Source organism: Nicotiana tabacum, chromosome 4 (assembly GCF_000715075.1).
Source record: "Nicotiana tabacum cultivar K326 chromosome 4, ASM71507v2, whole genome shotgun sequence".
In the NCBI taxonomy this organism is placed as follows: Eukaryota; Viridiplantae; Streptophyta; class Magnoliopsida; order Solanales; family Solanaceae; genus Nicotiana; species Nicotiana tabacum.
This window is the reverse complement of record NC_134083.1, coordinates 131,787,225-131,810,692: the sequence shown is the minus strand read 5'-3', so window position 1 is coordinate 131,810,692 and position 23,468 is coordinate 131,787,225. Positions and strand designations below refer to the sequence as shown.

At 36.1% G+C, this 23,468-nt stretch overlaps 2 protein-coding genes and 1 long non-coding RNA gene across 3 annotated transcripts; 1 reads left to right on the top strand and 2 right to left on the bottom strand.

Moving 5' to 3' along the window:
* The first annotated feature begins 3,289 nt into the window (after window positions 1-3,289).
* Window positions 3,290-8,468, top strand: LOC107780099 (uncharacterized). The gene is made up of 2 exons (XR_001646744.2): window positions 3,290-4,223; window positions 8,092-8,468. It is a non-coding gene; the product is annotated as an uncharacterized LOC107780099 (long non-coding RNA).
* Window positions 7,540-10,622, bottom strand: LOC142180368 (uncharacterized). Its single transcript, XM_075252445.1, has 6 exons — window positions 9,446-10,622; window positions 9,229-9,283; window positions 9,075-9,144; window positions 8,702-8,976; window positions 8,548-8,617; window positions 7,540-8,414 (listed from the first exon to the last, which is right to left on the bottom strand). The coding sequence occupies exons 1-6, from the start codon at window positions 9,483-9,485 to the stop codon at window positions 8,343-8,345; spliced, it is 582 nt and encodes a 193-aa protein (XP_075108546.1). The 5' UTR covers window positions 9,486-10,622; the 3' UTR covers window positions 7,540-8,342.
* A 4,252-nt stretch (window positions 10,623-14,874) lies between these two features.
* Window positions 14,875-17,951, bottom strand: LOC107780100 (myb family transcription factor PHL5). Its single transcript, XM_016600619.2, has 7 exons — window positions 16,851-17,951; window positions 16,514-16,697; window positions 16,366-16,442; window positions 16,221-16,260; window positions 15,505-15,559; window positions 15,356-15,425; window positions 14,875-15,279 (listed from the first exon to the last, which is right to left on the bottom strand). Exons 1-7 carry the CDS (start codon window positions 17,439-17,441, stop codon window positions 15,067-15,069), a joined length of 1,230 nt encoding a protein of 409 aa, XP_016456105.2. The 5' UTR covers window positions 17,442-17,951; the 3' UTR covers window positions 14,875-15,066.
* Between the last annotated feature and the right edge of the window lie 5,517 nt (window positions 17,952-23,468).

The following is a 23,468-nucleotide window of genomic DNA, read 5'->3' as shown; positions in this document are numbered from 1 at the left end:
GATAATTTAAACCGGCCAAATACCACATATAGCTCGTGTACCCACTCGTCTCCTTGCTTACACATCTTTCACACAACACAAATAGCATAATCAACCCAAATCCTAAGGGGTAGTTTCCCCCCATAAAGTTAGGCAAGTTACTTACCTCAACTAGGCCAACTCATTCCTCCGAAATAATGTTTCCCCTAAAATTCGCCTCCACACGGCTCAAATCTAACAAAAAATAACTTAATAACATCAAACAATGCAAGAGATCCCAATTACAATAAATAAAGCTATGATCTTTATATTTTTTCCAAAAAGTCAACAAAAGTCAACATAGGGCCCTCCTTGGATTCCGAATCCAAGCTTACCCGAGCAAAGCCCGAACCAATACAAGCTCACACGAATGAAAACTGACTCAATCAGAGTCTGATAGCTCAACCAATTCGCCAAATATCGCTCTTGGGTATTCATAACCCAAGAGTCCAACCTATACTAGTTGGGTCCCATATCTCTTGAAATACTCCTCCAAAACTCGCCAAATTCGAGTATGTTGTTCTCCTAATATATGAGAACAAAACCCCAAAAGGAATCGGGAAATAAACGCCTCTTACTCAATTTTAATTTTTAAAATTTAGGACATAACCCTAGGTCATTTAAAGAATTAAATGAGTTTTCAATTAAAATCATGGATTAAAACTTATACCAAGGGAATGAATCAGAGGAAAATACTTAGGTTATAGTTTAGACCTTACCCTATGGAAGAAACTTGAAGAACATCTTTGAATTCTCCCAATCTCAAACTTTCAAGATGAGAAAAACTCCAACAACATTAATAGCCAAAAATGCCCGGCTGTTCTGCCTCGTTTCTTATGCCAAACGATCCCAAAACATGCTTTTGATGCCTCTAATGGATTCCTCATAAAATTTCAGTCAAGTTAAGCTTTTAAATCACTCCATTTGACCTTATAATTAAGGCGATATGTTGATTTCAATATTTGAAAATAGTACAGATTTTTAAATACAAATTCAGTGGCAATTTAGTAATTAATCTGAAAAACGTAGCAACCCAATTCCTAGTAAAATGACCATAAATTCCTCATACGATTTTAAAACTTGATGATTTAAGTTGCTCTAGTTTTAAAATTACAATACGGATATAATAGTTTAGTCGAAATACGAATCAATAGCTGTTTGCTCAATATGGTAACCTTTATGCTCAAATCGATGTTGAAACCGAAAACAATCACCATACAACCCAAATTTATCCAAAACTCATCGGAATTTAATCAAAATTTGTGGACATATCTAAAATCATCATACAAACTTATTGGAATAATTAAAATGCGATTTCGGTTCCGTTTACCCAAAAGCCAAACCTTGGTCAACTCTTCCAACTTAAAGCTTCTAAAATGAAAATCATTCTTCCAAATCAATCCCGAACCGCTCGAAAACCGAAACCAAATATACACACAAGTCATGATACATAATATGAAATTACTCAAAGTCTCAAACCACCGAATGGAACGCTAAAGCTCAAAACGGCTGATCGGGTCGTTACAGCTTGACACTCATTTGAGGCTTTTAGATTGAATTGTGGACCGGTAAGAGGATTTGAAAATGAGGTAAGTCTCTTGCCTAACTTTGTAAGATAGAATTATCCCCGTAGGTATTTTAAATAGTTATTTGCTAATAATTGTGGGTGTTATGTATGCACGATATGACGAGAGTCCGTACGTAGCTAAAATCATGCTTATGTCCGAGTAGACTTAGGATTTTACCATGTATTACATGTATTATTTGCAACCAACTTGTTAGTTTAATTACTTGAATTTATAGTTGAAATTGGATAAAGGATTTTATGAGACCGAGCTTCATTACTTTGAGTTTTGGCGGGATACTTGATGGTTAGCGAAAATTATGCCTTCTTTGAATACTATTCCTATGTAGTAGTGGTTGATCAGAGTTTGTAGAGTTTCTCTATTCCTGTGGATTGGGCTGAACGCCTCGACAGTATGTTAGATGCATCTATGGTTCGCGCCGGTCGAACCTCGGCAGTGTACATACTATTCTGGATCGGGTCGTACGACCCCGGCATAAATCGTACGTGATATTGCTCGGAGTCCGATTATACTTGATATTGTTTTCTTGATATGAGACTTAAAAATTACTTGGTGGCTCTTATGTGTTAAAGACCTGCCCTGTGATAGTTGGAGACTTTGAATTGATATTATGTTTAACAATAATTAATTATTGTTTCTTATTTTAGTGTTATTGTTGTATTTTCTGCCTATTTATGATTCTTACACTTTATTTATTAACCTCTAGTAAGTGTCGATGTCGACCCCTCGTCACTACTTCTTCGAGGTTAGACTAGATACTTACTGGGTACATGTTGTTTATGTACTCACGCTACACTTCTGCACTAATCGTGCCGGATCTGAGGCATGTGCATCTGGTGTCCAGTCAGGCGCATACCCCCACTACCCGGAGACTTAGTGGTGAGCTGCTTCCTATGCTCCGTCTGTAGCACCCAGAGTCTCCTCCTTGTTGTATTTACTTTTCTGCCTATCTTACTTCAGACAATAGTATATGAGGTTTTGTATATTCTACTAGTTTGCTCGTGCACTTATAACACCGGGTTTTGGAAAATTCTAGTAGATATTCATGGTTTTTTGTTTATTAATTTTACTACTTCACTCTTATATGTACTTTATTTATGCTTTTTGTTACTACGGTCACCTACTATTTGATTCTTTATTAAATAAAATCAATGACTTTGATAATATTAAAATGAACAATTAAATGGATAGTTCACCGTTGGCTTGCCTAGCGACGACGTTGGGCGCAGCCACGATCTATAGTGGAAATTGGGTCGTAACACCAAGGATAATTAACTAAAAGACATCAAGTTGCACTGTTCGCTTTTTCCTTTGTCAAATGTATAAAGATGCTATATAGAGAACAAGATAACTCAGGAAGGAACAAAAATTGAACTAGATTGTCAGAATTTATAGAGTATTACTGGTGCAACAGACCAAGATATTTTATAAATCCTCTGCAGTTTGTTGTCACTTGTCTGATATTCTATACCACTAACCATTAGTTTTCAAGGGCCCGCAGGGAATCAGGAAGCAAAAAACCAACTGATTCAACAAATGACAGCATTATTGTTTCGAATAAATACTAATTCCGTTTCAATTTATTTGAACCTATTTTTTTTGGTCCGTTTTAAACAAATAATTCCTTTCTAAATTTGGAAATAATTTTGCTTAAACTTACAATTCTATCATTAATGAGAAGTTTTTATAATCACACAAATATTCTGGATCCATTTTTGAATTGTTTAGGACCATACATTCTAAAAGTTTTCTTTTTTTCTTAAAAGTCGTGCCCAATCAAACAAGTTTACATAAATTGGAACGGGAAGAGTAGTTTATTTGGAGATTCTGTTTTCTGCCGGTTGCAAAACCGATAACATTAATCTAACACCTTGATTTCTCAAATAAGAAGGAAAAGAAGAACAAATTTCAAGGGAAATGAATCCATGCCATATTCATCATAAAAAGATTACGTGCACAGATTTAGTAACTTGAAGTATCACACAACAATGAAGCTAAATGCAAAAATACAATATCTTATGATCATTAATCAAACACTTCACCATTTGTGATGTGTAGATAACCATTTGAGAAGACCAGTCAACTTTCTCCCAACATTGCGATCTGCCAATTCCGAGTTCTAGGAACGTCCATAACAGGTTCTGAAGAAATTTCGATTTGATCATTTGAAACGGAGACGTTTTGGGATTTAGTTGAATTTGCACGTCAAAAGTCTAATTTGGGGTCAACACACCACCGCCGCCGCAAACCCTTTGTTCCGTTCAACATCAGAATCTCGCCGTCACCTTGTACTAACTCCATCACCATCTCAATCACCATCTCCGTTAGCCGTCATCCTCTACGATCTCGGTTTCTAAGACCTGGCCAACGCATCTCTCAACGCCAACATCTCCACCATTAATTTCCCACTTACCATTTTCGCCCCTACAGATTCCTCCCTCCGCACTTGCCCTTCTTGTTCCCTTCCCCTGCTTCTTCAAGAACATTCTGTTCTTGGTCTCTACTCTTTCCTCTTCCTCTGTAACCTAGCTTTTGTTACAAAGATGGAAACTTTAGCCCTTCAGCCAGCTCGTCGCAATGCATCACCGCCGGCCAAATTTTCGTTAACTTGGAATTCAGGTTCTATTGTTCCTCACTTGTCTTGAATCTTTAGTTAGTATTGCACTAGGATTGTCAAATTAATTGTATTAGTGATAGCTTTGCCTACTTGTTTATATTGTTATCTACCTTTTTACATCTTTATTTTGAATCTTTATTTCATATATCCCTAGTAGTTCTGCTCTAGTTTTGTACATTTTCTTTTTGACCTTTAGATGTAGATTATAGTCCCCTTTAACTCTTTTATTGTATTTTTTCACCTATTTTTCTGTCCTTTAGTTGTAGATTATATTTTTCTTTAGTTCCTTTAGTTTATTTCTTCACCTGTTTTTCTGGCCTTTAGTTGTAGATAATAGTTTCCGTTAGTTCCTTTATTTTATTTCTTCACCTATTTTGCGACCATTAGTTGTAGATTATATTTCGGTAATTCATTTTATTTTTGTCTCTTATTTTCGGGATAGTGCTTGTATTGACTCCTAGATTATAGTGACTTTGGTGAACGATGGTAGGGTAATGTCTTGTCCTCGGGGGTGTCAGCGCGGGAGAGAGGGTGCTACTAAGCTGAGAGTGGGGTCTTGAAACATAGGAACTTTGACTGAAAATTCTGTAGAGTTAGCGAAGATTCTCGAGAAAAGGAAGATTAATATATCTTGTGTACAAGAAACTATGTGGGTAGGAGATAAGGCGCGAGATGTGGACAAGTTCAAACTATGGTATTCTGGGAGGGTGGGGGGCAGGAACGGGGTAGGTATCTTGGTTGTAAGGACCTCCGGGAACTAGTGGTGGAGGTTAGGATGGTGAATGATAGGCTGATGACTATTAAGCTACTTGTTGGAGGTTTTACTTTGAACATAATCAGTGCGTACGCACCCCAAGTAGGCTTGGATGAGGAAGTCAAGAGGCGTTTCTGGGAGGATTTAGATGAGATGGTGCGTGATATCCGGTATACTGAGAAGCTTTTCATAGGAGGAGATTTCAACGGCCACACTGGAGCAACGTCTGGGGGGAGGGGGGTATGATGATGTGCATGATGACTTTAGTTTTGGAGATAGAAACTGAGGAGGAACGTCTCTGCTGGACTTTGCTAGAGCATTTGATTTGGTGATAGCAAACTCGAGTTTCCCGAAGAAGAGGGAGCACTTGGTCACCTTTCGGAGTTCGGTGGCCGAGACTCAAATTGATTATTTACTCTGCAGGAAGTCCTATAGAGGTCTTTGCACGGATTGCAAGGTCATCCTGAGTGAGAACCTCTCGACCCTTCATCGGCTTTTCGTCATGGACTTTGAGATCACGAGGAAGAGGAGGAAGAGGGCGATGTATAGCCAACATAGGATCAAGTGGGAGCCTTCACTGAAGCTAAAGCACAGGAATTGGGGGTCAAGCTGTTGACTATGGGGGCTTGGAGGAGTAGTGGGGACGCAAGCGCTATGTGGACCACGCCTGCGCAGTGTATTAGGGAAGCCACGAGAGATATTAGGGGTCTCAAAGGGTTACTCTGGTGGTCACAAGGGAGACTGGTGGTAGAATGGAGAGGTGCAAGGAAAAGTGAAAACCAAGAAAGCAATGTATCTGAAGCTAGTGAAAAGTGTATACAAGGAGGAGAAGAGGGTGAATAAGGAGCATTATAAGTTGGCTAAGAAAGAGGCAAAGCTAGCAGTTACGGTGGCCAAGATTGCAGTTTTTAGTCATTTGTATGAGGAACTCGAGGGCCGAGGTAAGGATAAGAGGTTGTTTAGGTTAGCCAAGGCGCGATAAAAGAAAGCGCGTAACTTGGACCAAGTAAAGTACATCAAGGACGAAGAAGGTAGAGTTTTGTTGGATAATGGGCTTATCCGTCGGAGATGGCAGACCTATTTCCATAGTCTCTTGAACGAGGATGAGACAGGACCATTATATTGGGTGATTTGGAACTCTCTAGGAGTCGTTGTGACTTCGGGTATTATAGGCGGATTAGAGTTGATGAAGTTGAGGGGGCTATGCATAAGATGAGTAGGGGCAAAACGACTGGGCCGGATAAAATTCCGGTGGAGTTTTGGAAGAGTGCGAGCAAGGTAGGCTTGGAGTGGCTCACTAGGTTGTTTAATATCATTTTTAGAACGAAGGAGATTCACGAAAAGTGGAGATGGAGCACGATGGTTCCTATATACAAGAACAAGGGTGATATCCAAAATTGCAATAACTATTGGGGTATCAAGCTGCTTAGCCATACTATGAAAGTCTTGGAGAGAGTGGTAAAGCTAAGGGTGAAGAGGAATATGTCTATTTTCGAGAATCAGTTCGGGTTTATGTCGGGACATTCGACTACAAAAGCCATCCACTTTGTTAGGAGATTGATGGAGCAATATAGGGAGAGAAAGAAGGACTTGCATATGGTATTCATCAACTAGAAAATGCATACGATAAAGTTCCGAGAGAGGTTTTGTGAAGATGTTTGGAGGCTAAAGGTGTACCGGTTACCTATGTTAGGTTGATTAATGACATGTATGATGGAGCAAAGACCCGAGTGAGGACAGTGGGTGGGGACTCAGACCATTTTCCGGTTATGATAGGGTTGCATCAGGGATCGGCACTCAGCCCTTTTTTTTTTGCTCTGGCGATGGACGTACTGACGCGCCACATTCAAGGGGAGGTGTCGTGGTGCATGCTATTTGCAGATGATATTGTATTGATTAACGAGACGTGAGACGGTGTGAACGCGCAATTAGAGGTATGGAGGTAGACCCTGGAGTCTAAAGGTTTCAAGTTAAGCATGATCAAGATAGAATACTTGGAGTGTAAGTTCAGTTGCGAGACTCAACGAGGGGAATGTGAGGTGAGGCTGGACTCGCAGGTCATCCCTAGGAGAGGAAGTTTTAAGTACCTTGGGTCTATTATTCAGGGGGATAGGGAGATTGATGAAGATGTCACACATCGTATTGGGACGGGATGGATGAAATAGAGACTCGCTTCCGGTGTTTTGTGTGATAAGAAGATGCCACCGAAACTTAAAGGTAAGATCTACAGAGTGGTGGTCAAGCCAACGATGTTGTATGGGGCTGAGTGTTGGCCAATCAATATCGCTCATGTCCAGAAGATGAAGGTAGCTGAGATAAGGATGTTGAAATGGATGTGCAGGCACACCAGGTTAGATTGGATCAGAAATGAGGTTATTCACGACAAGGTGAGTGTAACCCCTATTGAGGACAAGATGCGGGAAGCGCGGCTTAGGTGGTTTGATCATGTGAGGAGGAGGAGCACAGATGCCCCGGTGAGGAGGTGTGAGAGGTTGACATTGGAGGGCCTACGGAGAAGTAGAGGTAGGCCAAAGAAGAGTCGGGGAGAGCTGATTAGGCAAGACATGACGCAACTTCAGCTGACCGAGGACATGACCCTTGATAGGAAGATATGGAGGTCGATGATTAGGGTAGTAGAGTAGGTAGTCTAGAGTGTTTATAATAGTAGTATTGGCATACAGTCTCACTTTCTGTTGGCAGTATATTTTTATGACTAACCTTTGTTTCCTTTCATTGTTGATCACCTTACTATCTTGTTGTTTTTATTTTGCTTTTATATGGCTTTTTGGTACTGTCCCTTCTTGTCTATATTTTCATTAATGTGGTGTTTATGCTTTCCTGAGCCGGGGGTCTATTGGAAACAATCTCTCTATCCTCACAAGGTAGGGGTAAGGTCTGCGTATACACTACCTTCCCCAAACCCCACCGTGTGGGATAATACTGGGTATGTTGTTGTTGTCGTATATAAACGTATCAAACTCACACGTCACAAGGACACCCTTATTCAATATCATTAATTTGATCACATTTTCCTTTATGCACACAAAGAATGGAATACATTCAACTTGAAGTTTTTGGATTTTGTACTATAGGCTCAATTCTTGATTTGGCTGCAGGAAACAAGCTCCTTCAAAAACCCGATACATGATTTCTGATCCATATTCTTCTATGAGAAAGCTAAACTCAACTTCTCCCTCTACACCAAATGAAAATCTTCAAATTAATGTAGTCTCCGTGGCACTTTAATGGTGGTATTATCCGAGCCTTCAGCAACCAAAACTTCTATATCATCATACAGGGTGGATGGATCATCTCCAAGAGTTGAAATGCTTTAATTTTGAGTGTCCAATACACTCCTGGTTGTTTTCTATTGTTGATCAAACATCATTTTCAACTGTTTTCCTTGTTCTTCAATCCTCAACTGTAACTTTTGCCGAATCTAATTACAAAGAAGACAATACGAATCAAATAAGATGTCTTGATTCATGAAAAAGTATCATGAATGAGAGTGACATATGCTAGCAAAACAAATTTGGTCCTAGTTTGCTAAAGGTGTGCTAAAAATAAAGTACCTCTAGTTGCTCGTGAAGATGCCTCTGGACTTCGAGCTGCATTTGCAGTGCTTCCTTGATTTGCATTCCTCTGCAACACAAGTTCGGATCAGATTTAGTTTCAGCTAAAGTTTATCAGGAAAATTAAATGAGAAAGTTGCAAAGGAAAATATACGTTTTGCTGTCGATCTGTACAACATTATTAGGACTATTTCTTGTTTTAGATGCGCCTGCAAGAAGAAAACTCTGAAAAGGGAAGTGAGTGTTATCGCAGTGTTCAGCATCCAAAACTTCTGTATCATCATATGGGTGGGATGGATCATCTCCAGGAGATGAAATGCTTGAATTTTGAGTGTTTAATAGACTTCTTGTTGTTCTTTGTTGTTGATCAAATATCATCTTCCACTGTTTTCCTTGTTCTTCAATCCTCAACTGCAACTTTTGCTGAATCTAGTAAAAAGCAAGACAATAGGAATTAGGCATTTAAGTGATACATACTGGTTAAAAAAAATTGGGTTATAAATATGCTGGGATCATACTAAAAATACCTCAAATTGCTGGTGAAGATGCCTCTGGACTTGGAGTTGCATTTGCAGTGCTTCCTTGATTTGCATTCCTCTGCAACACAAGTTTGGATCAGATTTAGTTTCCAGCTAAGGTTATCAAGACGATTTACTGAGGAAGTTGCGATAGAAAACACACGTTTTGTTATCAATTTGTGTCACATTACTAGGACTATTTATTTTTTCAGATTCTCCTGCAAGAAGAAGAAAAAAACTCTGATCAGCAATAATATTTCTCTTTTCAGATTACTGTTACAGAACATCAGATCAATGGTGGTTTAGGAAAAGCCAAATTCTTTAGGACTTCAGCAATATTTTGTCTTGAAACAAACAACTGTTTTGACAGAAATATTTACCTTGTGCTGGATCTGAGTTGCACTTCTTATTCAAGTCCATCAGCTTCAGTTCAGATTTGGTGTTGTCTCTGAATGATCAATGAATCACAATTAAAAAGAAATGGACTCTTTAACTTTTAAACATTCGGATAATTAACAAATTGATGAAGAATATCCCGAAATTATTTCATCCTGGATCCTGCATAGGATATAATATTACTAGGATGATTAATTAAAAGACATCATGAATATAAACTGTTTCCCAAGACAGATACCAGCTGTTTTTTGTATTTAAACTTCCTTTTCAAATGTTTAAAGATGCCAGATAGAAGAATATAACAACTCAAGAAACAACAAAAGAGAAACTAGACTGTCACAACAGAGTAATATGTTGAAACTACAAACCTCTTGGGCTAAATCAGCCTAAATACACTCTTAACATGGTGTGATATCGTCCGCTTTGGGCGAAGTCTGCACGGTTTTCTTCAAAAGGCCTCACACCATTTAGAGATCTCTACACCTTATATGTAGGCTCCCAATCTTTTCAGTTATCAATATGAGACTTTGTTCGCACATCCGACAAAACCAATCTTTTCAGTTACCAATGGTACTCATTAGCTGTTAGTATTTGCTTTAGAATTTACAAATGCCATGCAAATGTATCATTGGAGTTTCAGTTTTTTGCCGGTTCAAAGATAATAACAAAACCGATGACAACAATATATTACCTTGATTTCTCATCAGGGTTGTGTTCTGATTCATCAACAGCCGCCATAGAATCGACAAGATCCTTTAGAACATTTACTATTTGTCTAAGTATTATTCCTTTTCTTTCAAATGTGCTTTAAATTGAGTTTGAGGTTCATCTGGTCATTTTTAAAACAGGTAACTCAACACACTATTAGATTAATTAATTAATTATTGTTATCATAAAATGGTGATTAAGAAGGGGAGCCTTGACTTAACTGGTAATGTTGTTGCCATGTGACTAGGAGGGCACGAGTTCGAGCCGTGGAAAAGGCCTCTTGTAGAAATGCAGGGTAAGACTGCGTACAATAAACTCTTGTGGTCTGACTCTTCCCCGAACCCTGTGAATAGCGGGAGCTTAGTGCAGCGGGCTTCCCTTTTTTTTTCATTTATAAATGGTGATTAAATTGTAAAATTAGTTCTTGCACCTTGCTTTCTCTTGGTACTGTTTGAGAAAGTAAAAAAATCCAGAATCATATTATATCAACCTTTTACTTTCAATCTAATATTATTGTGCCATTATATTCCAAGTTTATAAAAGAACATACTAGTATGATTTTCCTTTGTGAGAAATCGAAAAAGGAATCCAAATGCTACTCCTGCTGCATTCTGCTTCCTTAATCTGCATGCCACTGCAAATGTATTCAGTATTTGAGGAGCCTATCGAAACAGGTTTAGACTAATAAGTAAAAAAAATCTATTTCATAAGAATATTTACCTTCTCCATCAGATATTCTTTAAAAAATAAAGTCCTTTGAGTCATCAGCTTCAGTATATCTTTGGTATTGTCTCTGAATGATTCATGCATCACAATTAAAAAATATAGTCTATTTAATATTTCGAGTTTGGATAAGGTAAAGGCCAAACCACACTGTTTCCTAAAACCGGCATCATCCTTTTTTTTTTTAAATTTTTGTCACGACCAAAAATCCCACCTTAGGAATCGTGATAGCACCTAATCTCTAAGACAAGGTAAGCCTAACACATGAGGAGTCTAACAGAGATAACCATCTTAACTATATAAAACTTAAACTGATAAATGAGTAACGTAACTAAAACTGAACAAATGCTATACAATTCCCAGAACCGGTAGTACAGAGTCATAAGCTCTACCGACATACACTAGAATTTCTTAATACAATATTGTTCTGAAATGAAGATAAACAGCAGTAAAGATAATATCCGAATGTGACTCTGAGGCCTGCGAACGTCAAGCAGGTATACCTTGAAGTCTCCAGCCTCGCAGACACAACTATTAAGAACCAACACGATCAGAAGTGCCTGGATCTGCAAAAAAATGTGCAGAAGCATAGCATGACCAAAACGGTACCCAGTAAGTATCAAGACTAACCTCAGTGGAGTAATGACGAGGTAAGTCGAGACACTCACTAGACATAAAACTTGTGCAAGATATTAACATAAAGCTAGCAATGGAAAGTACATCAATATAAGACCAACGACAAAAAGATTATTGATTTACAAACAACAATAAAGTAATAGAAACACAATTGGCAACAAGAAGTAAACAGGTAATAAAGTAGCAACATGATCACAACACAAATGAAATATGAATGAACTGAAATTAGAAAAACATATGACAATTCAAGTAATCAAATTGTTCCCAACGCATGATTTACAACTAGAATTACCCCGATACACCACACCCCGTAACCACAAATCATAAGCCACGATTCCGGATCTTACACGCATGGCACCTCGTACCCACATTGTCAATCACCTTCGCATGACAAAGTCCATGTGCTACCATGTACATTGCATATGTGTCAAACGCCAAATAAAATGTTCGAGAGGTTTTTTTTAAATATAATAAGGCATAGTAACAATCTTGAATAAAGTAAGGCGTCAAATGAGATAATGAGTTTATTTTAGAAAATAAAGTACAATTTATACAAAAATAGAGTATCAAATGAGTTTAGTTTAGAAATCAATACGGTAAAGTAAAATAGCGTCTTTAAATTAAGAAAAATATCAGATAAATTAACGAATTAAATATAGAATTTGTTAAAGTAAGGCGTGATAACAATTTCACGTAAAGTAAAACATCAAATAAGGTAATGAGTTTAATTAGAGAACCCAATTAAAGTAAAACGTGATAATCACTTAAATTAGCAAAGCACCGAGTGAGATAACGAGTTATATCTTAAGAGTCACATAAAATAAAGCATGTTAATAGTTCCTTTATTTAAAATTATTATGTTACCAACAACTCACGGAGTATGGGATAATGACTCCACACAACAAATTCGTCTAGAAACTCAATTCACCAACTAACACGGAGGCACATGTTGGCACATTAAAATAACACAACAAATCACGTAGAATGCATGACTCACATAAGAAGTCACAATTGTTCCCACACAAAAATAACAACAAACAACCAAATACAATCAAAATACAAGTGAGATGATTTAAGAAAAAAACCATAATCGTTCAAATCAACAAGTTGTTCAAATGTAGAGTGTACAACAAATACACACCGAGGTACCACACCTCATATTCACATTTCACAAATCACAATCACAATCTTTCCTTATATCGCTGCGTGAGCCTTACATTTAGAATTTTGAAAATATTTTTCCAGAAATAGTTACACGCGCTTTAGCCCTCTTATATTGTTGCGTGGTTTCAAGTAATTCCCTTACTAGCAACACGCACGTAAATCCCACCTTATGTCATTGCATGCATATCAACCCTTATCCTTATACCGCTGCATGCACATCAATATCATAACACAATAACATCTCGCACTACACGTGCCCATATACCACAACATGCCAAAAACAATAATATCAATATTACCATAACACATAGCTCACGGCTCAACCACAATGTATACAAGAATCTCAAAATAAACAAATGAATGAGAAATACTCAACAAGGAAAGATATCACAATAGTCAATAAGCTCAACCTCAATGTGCTAATAGCTTTCACGACTTCAACTTTAATAATTCAAACGAAAGTATTCCCACGAAATGACAATTTCTAATTCAAATGTATAACATAAGCTTAACAATGAAAGAGATAGTACGAAATGTTAACTACGTCTAAATGCATGAGAATAACTCAACACGAAGAGACTTCATGTAATAACAACTCCAAATAAGAATAACTCAACAATAAAGGAGGTAACATGACAATAACAGAGGTAACATCTTCAATTAAGGCATATAAGAGCAAATTTGATAATAAGAGATAGAACATGTACTAACAACGTCAAACAAGACATGTAAGAGTAAACTAAATAATGGAAGATATAGCATGATATGACAATTTCAATTAATGCATGAAAGAAGTCTAAGAGTCTAAACCGGTCAAAATACCACATATGAGCCCGCGTACATACTCTTCACCTCGTATACATATCTTTCACATAATTCAATTAATACAAACAATCCAAATTCTAAGGGGTAGTTCCCCTCCACAAAGTTAGGCAAGATACTTACCTCAACTAGGCCAATTCAACCCTTGAAAATAGCTTTTTTCCTAACATTTGCCTCCACACAGCTCAAATGTAACGAAAAATAATTTAATAAAATCAAATAATGCAAGAGAAACCAATTACAATAAATAAAGTTATGATCTTTACATTTTTTTCAAAAAGTCAACAAAAGTCAACACGGGCTCGTCCGAATCACATTTAAACACTTCAGATTACTTTCAAATTTTGCACACAAATTTAATTCAACTATATAAACCTATCCAAAGTCTCGGAACACCAATTGGCGTTCAATAGCATCAAAGTCAACTCTTGGTCAAACTTACGAACTCTTAAGTTCTTCAAATTGCCAACTTTCGATAAATAGTGTCGAATTCTTCTAGGAACCTCCGAAACCAAATCCGAATATGCGTACAAGTCCAAAATAATCATACGAACGTATTATCCAAAATAATCATACGAACCTATCTGAATAATCAAAATTCGCTTCCGAGTCCGTTTACCCAAAAGTCAAACTTTGGTCAACTCTTCTAACTTAAAGCTTCTAAAACGAGAATTATTCTTCCAAATCAATCCCGAAATGCTCGAAAAGTAAAACCAACCATACATGCAAGTCATAATACATAATATGAAGCTACTCAAAGTCTCAAACTATCGAATGAAACGCTAAAGCTCAAAACGACCGGTCGGGTCGTTACATTTTTCTTTTTCCGCCTGTCAAATGTCTAAATATTCCAATATAACAAGACAACCCTCTAATTGAATATGTAGTTTATTTGGTCCTCTGAGTTGTCATACACTTAAGAATTTATGCATATAGATTATTAGTAGTAGGATATGGAACTCATTTAGCCTTTAACTTTTAACCTGAAGCTATCTTTGGTTTTCTGCATTGTGTTCTACCAAATGGTTGATTGAAGACAAGCGCAAGAGCCAAATGTATTTGCGTTTTCAACTAATATAAAAAAACATCCAAGGAAAGGAAGTAAGCAATAAAAAGGAAACTAGGAAACAAATTTCAAGGGAAATACAAACTATGTCATGCTCATGGCAAAGAGTTATGTGTACAGATTTACAAACTCTAAGTATCACACAGAGTGAAGCTAAAGGCAAAAATACAGTATTTTATGACAAATGGAAATTGCAGAAAAACAAAGCGAAGTATATCAAACTCATATGTCACATGAACACCTTAATTATTCGATAACTTTCATTTGATCGTATTTTCTTTTATGCACACAAGAGAAACAAACACCTACATTCAGCATGAAGTTTATGGACATTGTACTATATATAGTTTACATTTTTGGTAGTTTTTAAGGGTCACTTGTTGATTTTTACAGGAGAAAAACAAGCTCCTTCTAAAACCTTGTACAAGAAAAAGCTAAACTGGACTTTTTCCTCTAACACTAAGTGGAAAAATGTATATATAGCACTTAACTTATTTTAGATTGGAAGTGAATATTATCATAGCCTTGGGCAACCAAAACTTCCATATTATCATACAGGGTAGATGGATTCTCTTCAGGAGTTGAAATGCTTGAATTTTGAGTGTCCAATAGACTTCTTGTTGTTCTTTGTTGTTGATCAAATATCATCTTCAACTGTTTTCCTTGTTCTTCAATCCTCAACTGTAACTTTCGCTGAATCTAGTTTAAAAGAAGACAATAGGAATCAAACAAGATGTCTTGATTTACTTCTTTTGGCTCTAGAAAATTAAAGTACCTCTAGTTGCTCGTGAAGACGCCTCTGGACTTCGAGTTGCATTTGCAGTGCTTCCTTGATTTGCATTCCTCTGCAACACAAGTTCGGATCAGATTTAGTTTCCTGCTAATTAAGTTTATTAGGAAAATTAACTGAGATGAAAAATATACGTTTTGCTGTCAATTTGTGACACATTATTCGGGTAGTTTCTCTTTTCAGATTTTCCTGCAACATACAAGGAGAAAAATGTGATCAGTCTACTTCTTAAAAGGTCTATTTGAAAATGTCTGAAGTTGAGTTATAGCATATAATTGAGCATGCCAAAGAAGAGATGCAAACTTCAAGCTATAAGCTAACATTGATAAAATTTCCATTCCTCAATATAGATTTTCTGATCACACTAAAATGAATTTTAAGATAAAGTAGTCCATCTTAGTATCCCTTTTTTACATGTTAGATCCACTTATTCCAACAATTACAGAAAAGAAAAGTAAAAAGAATACTTTTAAAATTAGTGCAGGAAATGCTTTTATGTTGTTTCCTTATTATATACCTTCTCACTGTAAGATTAGTATATGGAAAATTCTCTACTTTCCCTTTACTATTCTTCTTTTTAAATATGCATAAGCCATAAATGTGATTTCTAATCATTATAAGACCTGATCCCCTGGATGTAACATGTAATACTCATCGGATTAAAGTCGCTGAAAAGCTACTGTTGTTTGGCAAACACAACAAAAAACAAGATGTCTGAAATCAAGAAAATATCTAAAAAAAATACCAAGATGTCTAAAATCAAGAAAATATTTACAAAAAACAAAGATGCCTAAAAATCAAGAAAAGATCTCTTCCCAACCATGAAAACTTAAAAGTCAAATACACATACCATCTGTAGGTTCAGGGATGTACTTTGCATTTCGATATTTCTGCAAACAAAATAGATATGGCAACAGAAAATATTCCCTCAAAACTCAATACAACAGTACTGAAAAGACAACCAAAAGGAAGTTCTTTCAAATGTATAAATATACCTGCAAATGGCTTTTGACATGGAAAATGGTCAAGCCATCTGACTCCATCAGCTTTAGTATTGCCTTTGGTGTTGCCTCTGATAAGATGAATGAATCAAATCCTTAGTAACCAAATTGAAAATAGAAAGACCTGTTAGAAATTACTTACTGTCAGCGCCTCCAAGGCGGTTTACACACTCAACAAATCGATCGTGGAGATCTTGAGTCCATCTAATTCTTGTTTTGTTGCACACAGATCCTCCAGAACATGCAGAATTATTAGTATTAGCCGAAGGAAATCCTGATTGTTGCTTCATATATTCCAAGTGACTACCACATAAATTATGAGGGAGCTGTAAAAACATAACCAAAAAAAACAAAAACTCAAAATGGTGCCAATTTTAAGTGTTTAAAGCAGCAGTAGCTTTTCCACAACGAAGCAAAGTTACCAAAAAAATACTAAAACAAGAAGATATAAACAGAAGCTATATGTTTATAGTACTAACACTGAAATCTTGATTTCCATCAAAAAGCGTTGAAGCACTGTCGAATTCACCAAGCAATTTTCTCTTAAGATGCAATATTCTCTCTTTCTCTGTTAGGCTGCTGAAAGGACTTCTATAATGATCAGGACTAAAGGGTTGACTGCTCGAGAACTGTGATCTGATGAACGGTGGCAGGGAAATCTTGGGATGAAAATTTTGCAAAACTTCTGCCGATGAATCAGGCAAGAAACCATATGATGGTATTTGAAAATCATAATTCTTGGACAGTTGGGAACAATTATCTTGTTGATCATCATACTGTGTTAATCCCAGGTAACGTTCCGTGGCAAAGAAGGCTGAAGAGGGTGAACCAATACGACCGATGATAGTACTATTCAATGATGAATTAGCATTAGGAAAAATTTGTTGCTGCTGTTGGCATACATCTTCTGCAGAAGTTGCTGGTGGAAAACTAAATCCCATGTATGATGAAGATAGTTTTTGTGCATGTAAAGCTTGAACCGGCATTCTGGCGAATTCTAAAGTATAATCACTTGCATATGCTGAGTTTTTTGGCACTCTTTCTTGAGTACCAACCCTTTGGATACTCATATCCTAAACTATTCAGAGAAGCTACAACTTTATTTCTAGGAAAACTGGACTTGTATTGTTGAGTTTTGCACACTAAGTTACAGCAATAAACAGTAGTATTTGAAATTGAAAATTTCTTCTACTGATGAATTCCTCGAGACTCTGAGCTGTGACAAAAATTAAATAAAAAATAAAGTCGAGCGAGGATCAAGATTCAGATAGAAATAGAAATGCAGCACTGTTTGGACTGCTCCTAAATTCCTTTTATATGCTGAGAAGACTTATAAACAAGCTATGAAAACATGAATATGTCAACAACTTAAAAAAATTTCTTTTTAAAGTTTATTCTTTCATATGGTTAAGGGATGAAGAATCCTTTTGACAAAACCAAAGCCAATACATTTACTATTAGAACAAAACAAATGTCTCCTAGGTGAAAGATTTACTGTAACTAGACTTTGTCCCTTATATTATTAAGTTTTAAAGCAACTCCACCTGTCTTATTGAAAAACAGAAAAAGATACAGAATATCAGTAAAAAAAAAAAAGAAAGGAATATATTGCATATCAAACAATGATTCTTTAAAGTTCCTCTTAACATTAAGCTGATAAAAGGAGAATATAGTCTATGGGGGCATATATTCACTGAGCTATCATACCTAATTATTCTTATTATGGATGAGGATTGATAATTTGAAATTCTATTAGCCAGCACACACTCACACTAGGAGTAGATTTTCCATTACAAGTTGCATTAAGCAAAGTTGATCTTAAACACAAAGACGGATTTAGGACAGATTCTGTAGGTTCAACTTAACTCGTTGCCGAACCATACATACATGTTCAAATAAACAATTAAAATGATACACATATCAATACCACATACATTTTGTACCCACTAACTCTAGATCATGGATTTGCCTCTTCTTACAAAAGGAGATCAACAAAAATGTTTATGTGAGAATTGGCAAAGAATTGAACATTCGGGATAGACTTCAAGCTAAATCAAATAATTATGAAGTAATTAAGACCAAGAATATTATTGTTACATTAGAAATATTAATTAATAATGACATAATGAGCTTTCAGAGCTATTAGATAGCTTACAATCACGCTGTTTTTCTAATAGCTTAAAGAGGTAGTTGTAGGCTATTTATTTTACCAATTTTAATTAGGGTTTCCCATTTTGTGCTCTGTTCCTATTCTGCCGTTCATTTAATTTAAATAATATTCAAGTGGAAATATCAATTAGATACATATATAACTACCTTAAGCCAGTATTATAGCTGATCATTCAAATGATTGTTGAGCAAAGACATAAAAACACACATCTCCGAAATAGAGTATGATTCTTTAATCATTCCTCTTTTTCTTTATTTTTTTCATCTGACTCGGAGACAAGTCCACTTCATTATTATATTTTGCCAGTTGCTAATTTTCTATAGTGGTTAATGCCCCAAAACTTTATGGTCGTCGACTCGTCGTTGATTATATATTACTCAACCTTTTTTATTTTATTTGGCATATATCATTTTAGTATGTTGTGATGCTCATGATGGAGGGCTATAGATACGGGTGGGCATACAATCCGAAAAATTGAATTCCGAACCGAATTGAATTAATTTGGTATTTCGATTTCGATTTTTTCGATATTTCGGTATACTTCAGTACAAAAATTTCGGTATTTCGGTACGGTATTCGGTATTGAGTTTTTGATATTTTGGTATACCGAAATATTTAAGTCCAAGCCCACCTATATTTTTATTTTCCAGCCCAATAAGCCTAAGCCCAACACCCCAAGTCCCCTAAATCCTAATTCCCTAATCCCTTAACGGGCCTAGCAACCTCCTTAGGCTTAGAGACTTACGGGCAATAGTTTGAGAATTTAAAGAATCACTGTTTTTGGGGAATATACATTATACACCATCAATTTCATTTCTCTTCTCTGATTTGGCAATCAAAACAGTGTCACCGAACTAATTATTCTTGAAACAATGGCTTTGAGTTTTCCTTTGAGTGGTTGAATTCTCAGCAGAAGCCATAAGATATGTTAGGCAATAGGCAATTAGGCATAGCATAATCTTGGGAGATTTGAAAGATTTTGGTATAATATCGAAACCATACCGAAACCATACCGAACCAAATAAGAAAATACCGAACTGTACCGAACTACTTTGGTACGGTATTTGGTATGCATAATTGATATACCGAATACCGAAATACCGAACCGTAATTATTAAATACCGTACCGAAATACCGAATGCTCACCCCTAGCTATCGACGAGGACGGGTCAAGCAGGATTGGCCAGCTTCAAGGCTTGCAAGTTTCTCAAAAAAGATGCAAATATCGTTTTAGATGAATTTCACATTGAATGAGAGAGGAATATAAATAGTTTTATAAGGCACAACACAAGTTTACAAGGGCGCACATTTTGAGCTCGATGATGGCGTAGCTTAAGGGACAAATCCGTGAGATCTATTGGCCCAAAGCAGATGATGTTACCATGGACTTGGATCATGATAATTATGGTATCATAGCCCGACTCTCCCTCAGTATGGGACAAATCTCATGGAACGGAGGGCGGTCAACGAGGACAAGTCAAGCAGGACTGTCAATAGTCTGACATGATTATGAAGGAGTGTACATGTCATCTTAGTATCCCATTACATGACTTGTTTGGGATCTACTGATATCAAAATTCATTTGTTTATAAGGAGAAAAAAAATATGAAAATACACGTAAAACTCTAACCCATCACTCATTTAAAAGGAGGTACAATGTATATATTTGGTTTTTAAGTTATAACTTTATATATCAAAAATCTTTCTTTATGTTTTAGACTTTTTGTTTACGCGGAGGGAATACTTTTTAAAATTCCTCACTTTTTTCGATATAGCATATATATTCTATTACAAGTTTCCTAACATAATTCTTTTTTTTTCTATTGGGTTTTCGTCTTTTCCTTTTTACCAAAAAACAGAAAAAAGTAGAAATAAAACCAGACGCTAAGTTCATTAAGAGACTTTGCAAATTGCCTGCTTATTGTTTCAGCTAATAAATAATTACACTTATTATCTGGAAATTACATATAAGCAGGGGCTAATGTAGAGTATATTTATTGGGTTTATTTGAATTCAACAATTTTAGCTTAAACAATTTATATATGTTAAAAATTAACTAAGTATAAATAGTAAGTTTTTGAACATCTAATTATTTTTTAGATGAGTTGACAATAGTGCACTCATAGAGCTTTTAATACACCACGGGTAGCCAGGCGCTGTGCTGAATCCGAAGCTTCTCTTCACTAATTAGTAGACTTCGAGTATTACTACTTTGCTGTTAGTGAACCAGATTTGTATAGATCATGACAAAAAAAGAATCATCAGACTTTTTTCAATCAGAATCTATATCTATATTATTATAAAAGTATGAATAAAATATTGGATTACAAAAATAATCTTTTAATATTAAGCATAATAACTCACAATAAAAAGACATAATCGGAATTTTAGACATTAGCTTTTTCATTCTATTAGTTTTAGGACATGATATTACACGTTGGGAATCCTACATGATTACCTTTAGAAATTCTATTAGTATAATTATTTTCGGGTATAGATATATAATACTACATGTTAGCATGTAAACCTAATATCTTTAGGAACATGTTAGATTTTCTATTAGTATAATTACTTTCGGGATATGGACATATTTTTAGCCATGTAATCCTATTACTTTTAGGATATACTGATCACGCCCAACTCTAGTCCTAAAAAGGATAAGCGATCGCTGTAAATATAACCCGGTCTAAAAGTCCGGAGTCGAATCCCACAAAGAACTAAGGCTTCGCTATAATTGTTAAGTATCACTAAGAAGACAAGTTCGAATAATTCCTAAGTTATAAATATAAAAATTCATATGTTAAACTAATTAACTAACAAATTAAAGTAGTGAATTAACAACTAGAGATACGAGGGGTTGGAGAAAAGATTAAGGAGGTCTAGAGTAATGATTTCTCCAATTGTTGGAATCCTTCCCGCTAAATCTTCTATAATTTCGCCTAAGTATTCTCTATCGACCGTGAGTACTTTTGGTGTCGTAACTCTCTCTCGAGCAACTACCACAATTTACTAGACGTATTCTCTCGAACTACACTAGTTGGCACTAATTCACCGTTCACTACGATCACACCAAGGTTTCGTTATCTCTAATCCCGCCTTTAAACCCTCCGTATTGATCTCTTATATACGTTAGGAGTGATATTGTTCAACAACTACCTAAATGCGTACTATCTCTCGAGCAATATACACACTAAATAGGCACAGTCAATTGATGGCCATTCAATCAACAACAATAAACACGTAGTTGAACAAGTAGAGAAATCCAACGGCTCAATTATATAAAAACGTAATAAGAATTCATCCTACAAAAGGTTCCATCAAAACCCTAGATAACGAATTAGTTATTCGTAATAGTATGCAAAACTACAATACTAGAATTCGTAACCAATAATGAAAATAGGAAGAAGGAAGTAAAACACTCGTAGAAGAATTCTTCGCCTTGCTCCTAGTGTGTTCTTGCCTCCTTTGGTTGATAATCCTCTCTAAGAATGTCCCCCCCTCTTCCTCTTTTCTTTATCTAAAGTGAGTTTAAAGACTATTTATATGGGATAGGGATAGCATGCGGCGAAATAATACAAGCCCACTTTGAAATAGCGTTTTTAGGATAGCTCGTTCACTCTCTCGTGCGCACGCGAGAGCGAGCGAGCGAGCGAAGTTATTCTCTTTTTCTTTTCCTTCTAGGTCTCTCGTTTATTTCCATACCTTTTTGCCATAATCCGCTGTTTTTTTCTCAAGCTTTTTCTCAACTAGCTCGTTCACTCTCTCGTGTGCACGCGAGAGTGAACGAGCAATGTCTTTCTTTTGTCTTTTGGTCTCGAATCAACTTCTTTTGCTCATTTTTCGTCCAACTTGCTCCTACACATAAGAATGCACGTAATGAGCATAATTTACTACAAAAACTCATGTAACCTACCGTAACCACACAAGTTATGAGATGAAAGTACATCGAAAAATATGCATTTTGGCCGTTTATCAACATCCCACACTTAAACTTTTGCTCGTCCTCGAGCAACTTTCAAAATTAAGCACAATGGCAAGAAACCCATTTTCAAAATATACTCAAGCGTCATACCAATAACCATGGCTAATACCAACACTTAGAACTCAACATAATAACTATTGACATCTTTCTTCAAAAGTGGACCCATGCCAAGACTATTTAAAATATTTGTGCAACTTCTTCTAACATCCTAACCTCAAGAGATGACTCCAATACATTCCTTACTATGACTCACTTCTTGTGTCAACTCAAAATGCTTGGACTTTACCAATCCTTTGTAAATCATGTGCTCTCGCCACAATTAAAGAGAGAAATTAGTCCACACACTCAAATATGCATTTAAGTATAATTTAAGAACTTATACATCGAAAGAATTTACTCACTCTCACAAAGAAATTCATGTGCATCCTGAGGTTGTACCATAGGCTTGCCCGTAGTGTATGTCTCTACTAATTTAAGCTTGCAAAGTCTAGGATCAATTAGGTCTTTCCAGGTTGTAATGTAGGCTAAGGGATGGGTAGAATATATTTGGGTATAGTGACTAACCCTCCTAAGCACTTTAATACACTACACTTAACTTTCAAATACATACTCTTCATGACCAATTCAAGCAATGCTACGAAATCATATACAATTTAACCCTTCTTCTTTAAGCACAACTATGCATTCACTAGCTCGGATAAGAGGAATAGGAGGTGTATTTTCTATTTTTTTTCATTTTTCTTTTTGTATTTTCTTTGATCTTTTTTTTTTTCATTTTGTTTTTCAACACTCTCCAAACTTGGGTTGCTCGGTCAATGATCTTTCAAAACATGCATGCACCTTTTAGCCTTTCTGTGGTTTCACTCGAAAGCTATCTCGGCTCTCACCTTACTCTTCTAGTGACTTAAGTGCTTACGGAGATAAAGGTTCAAAAAGATCTAATTA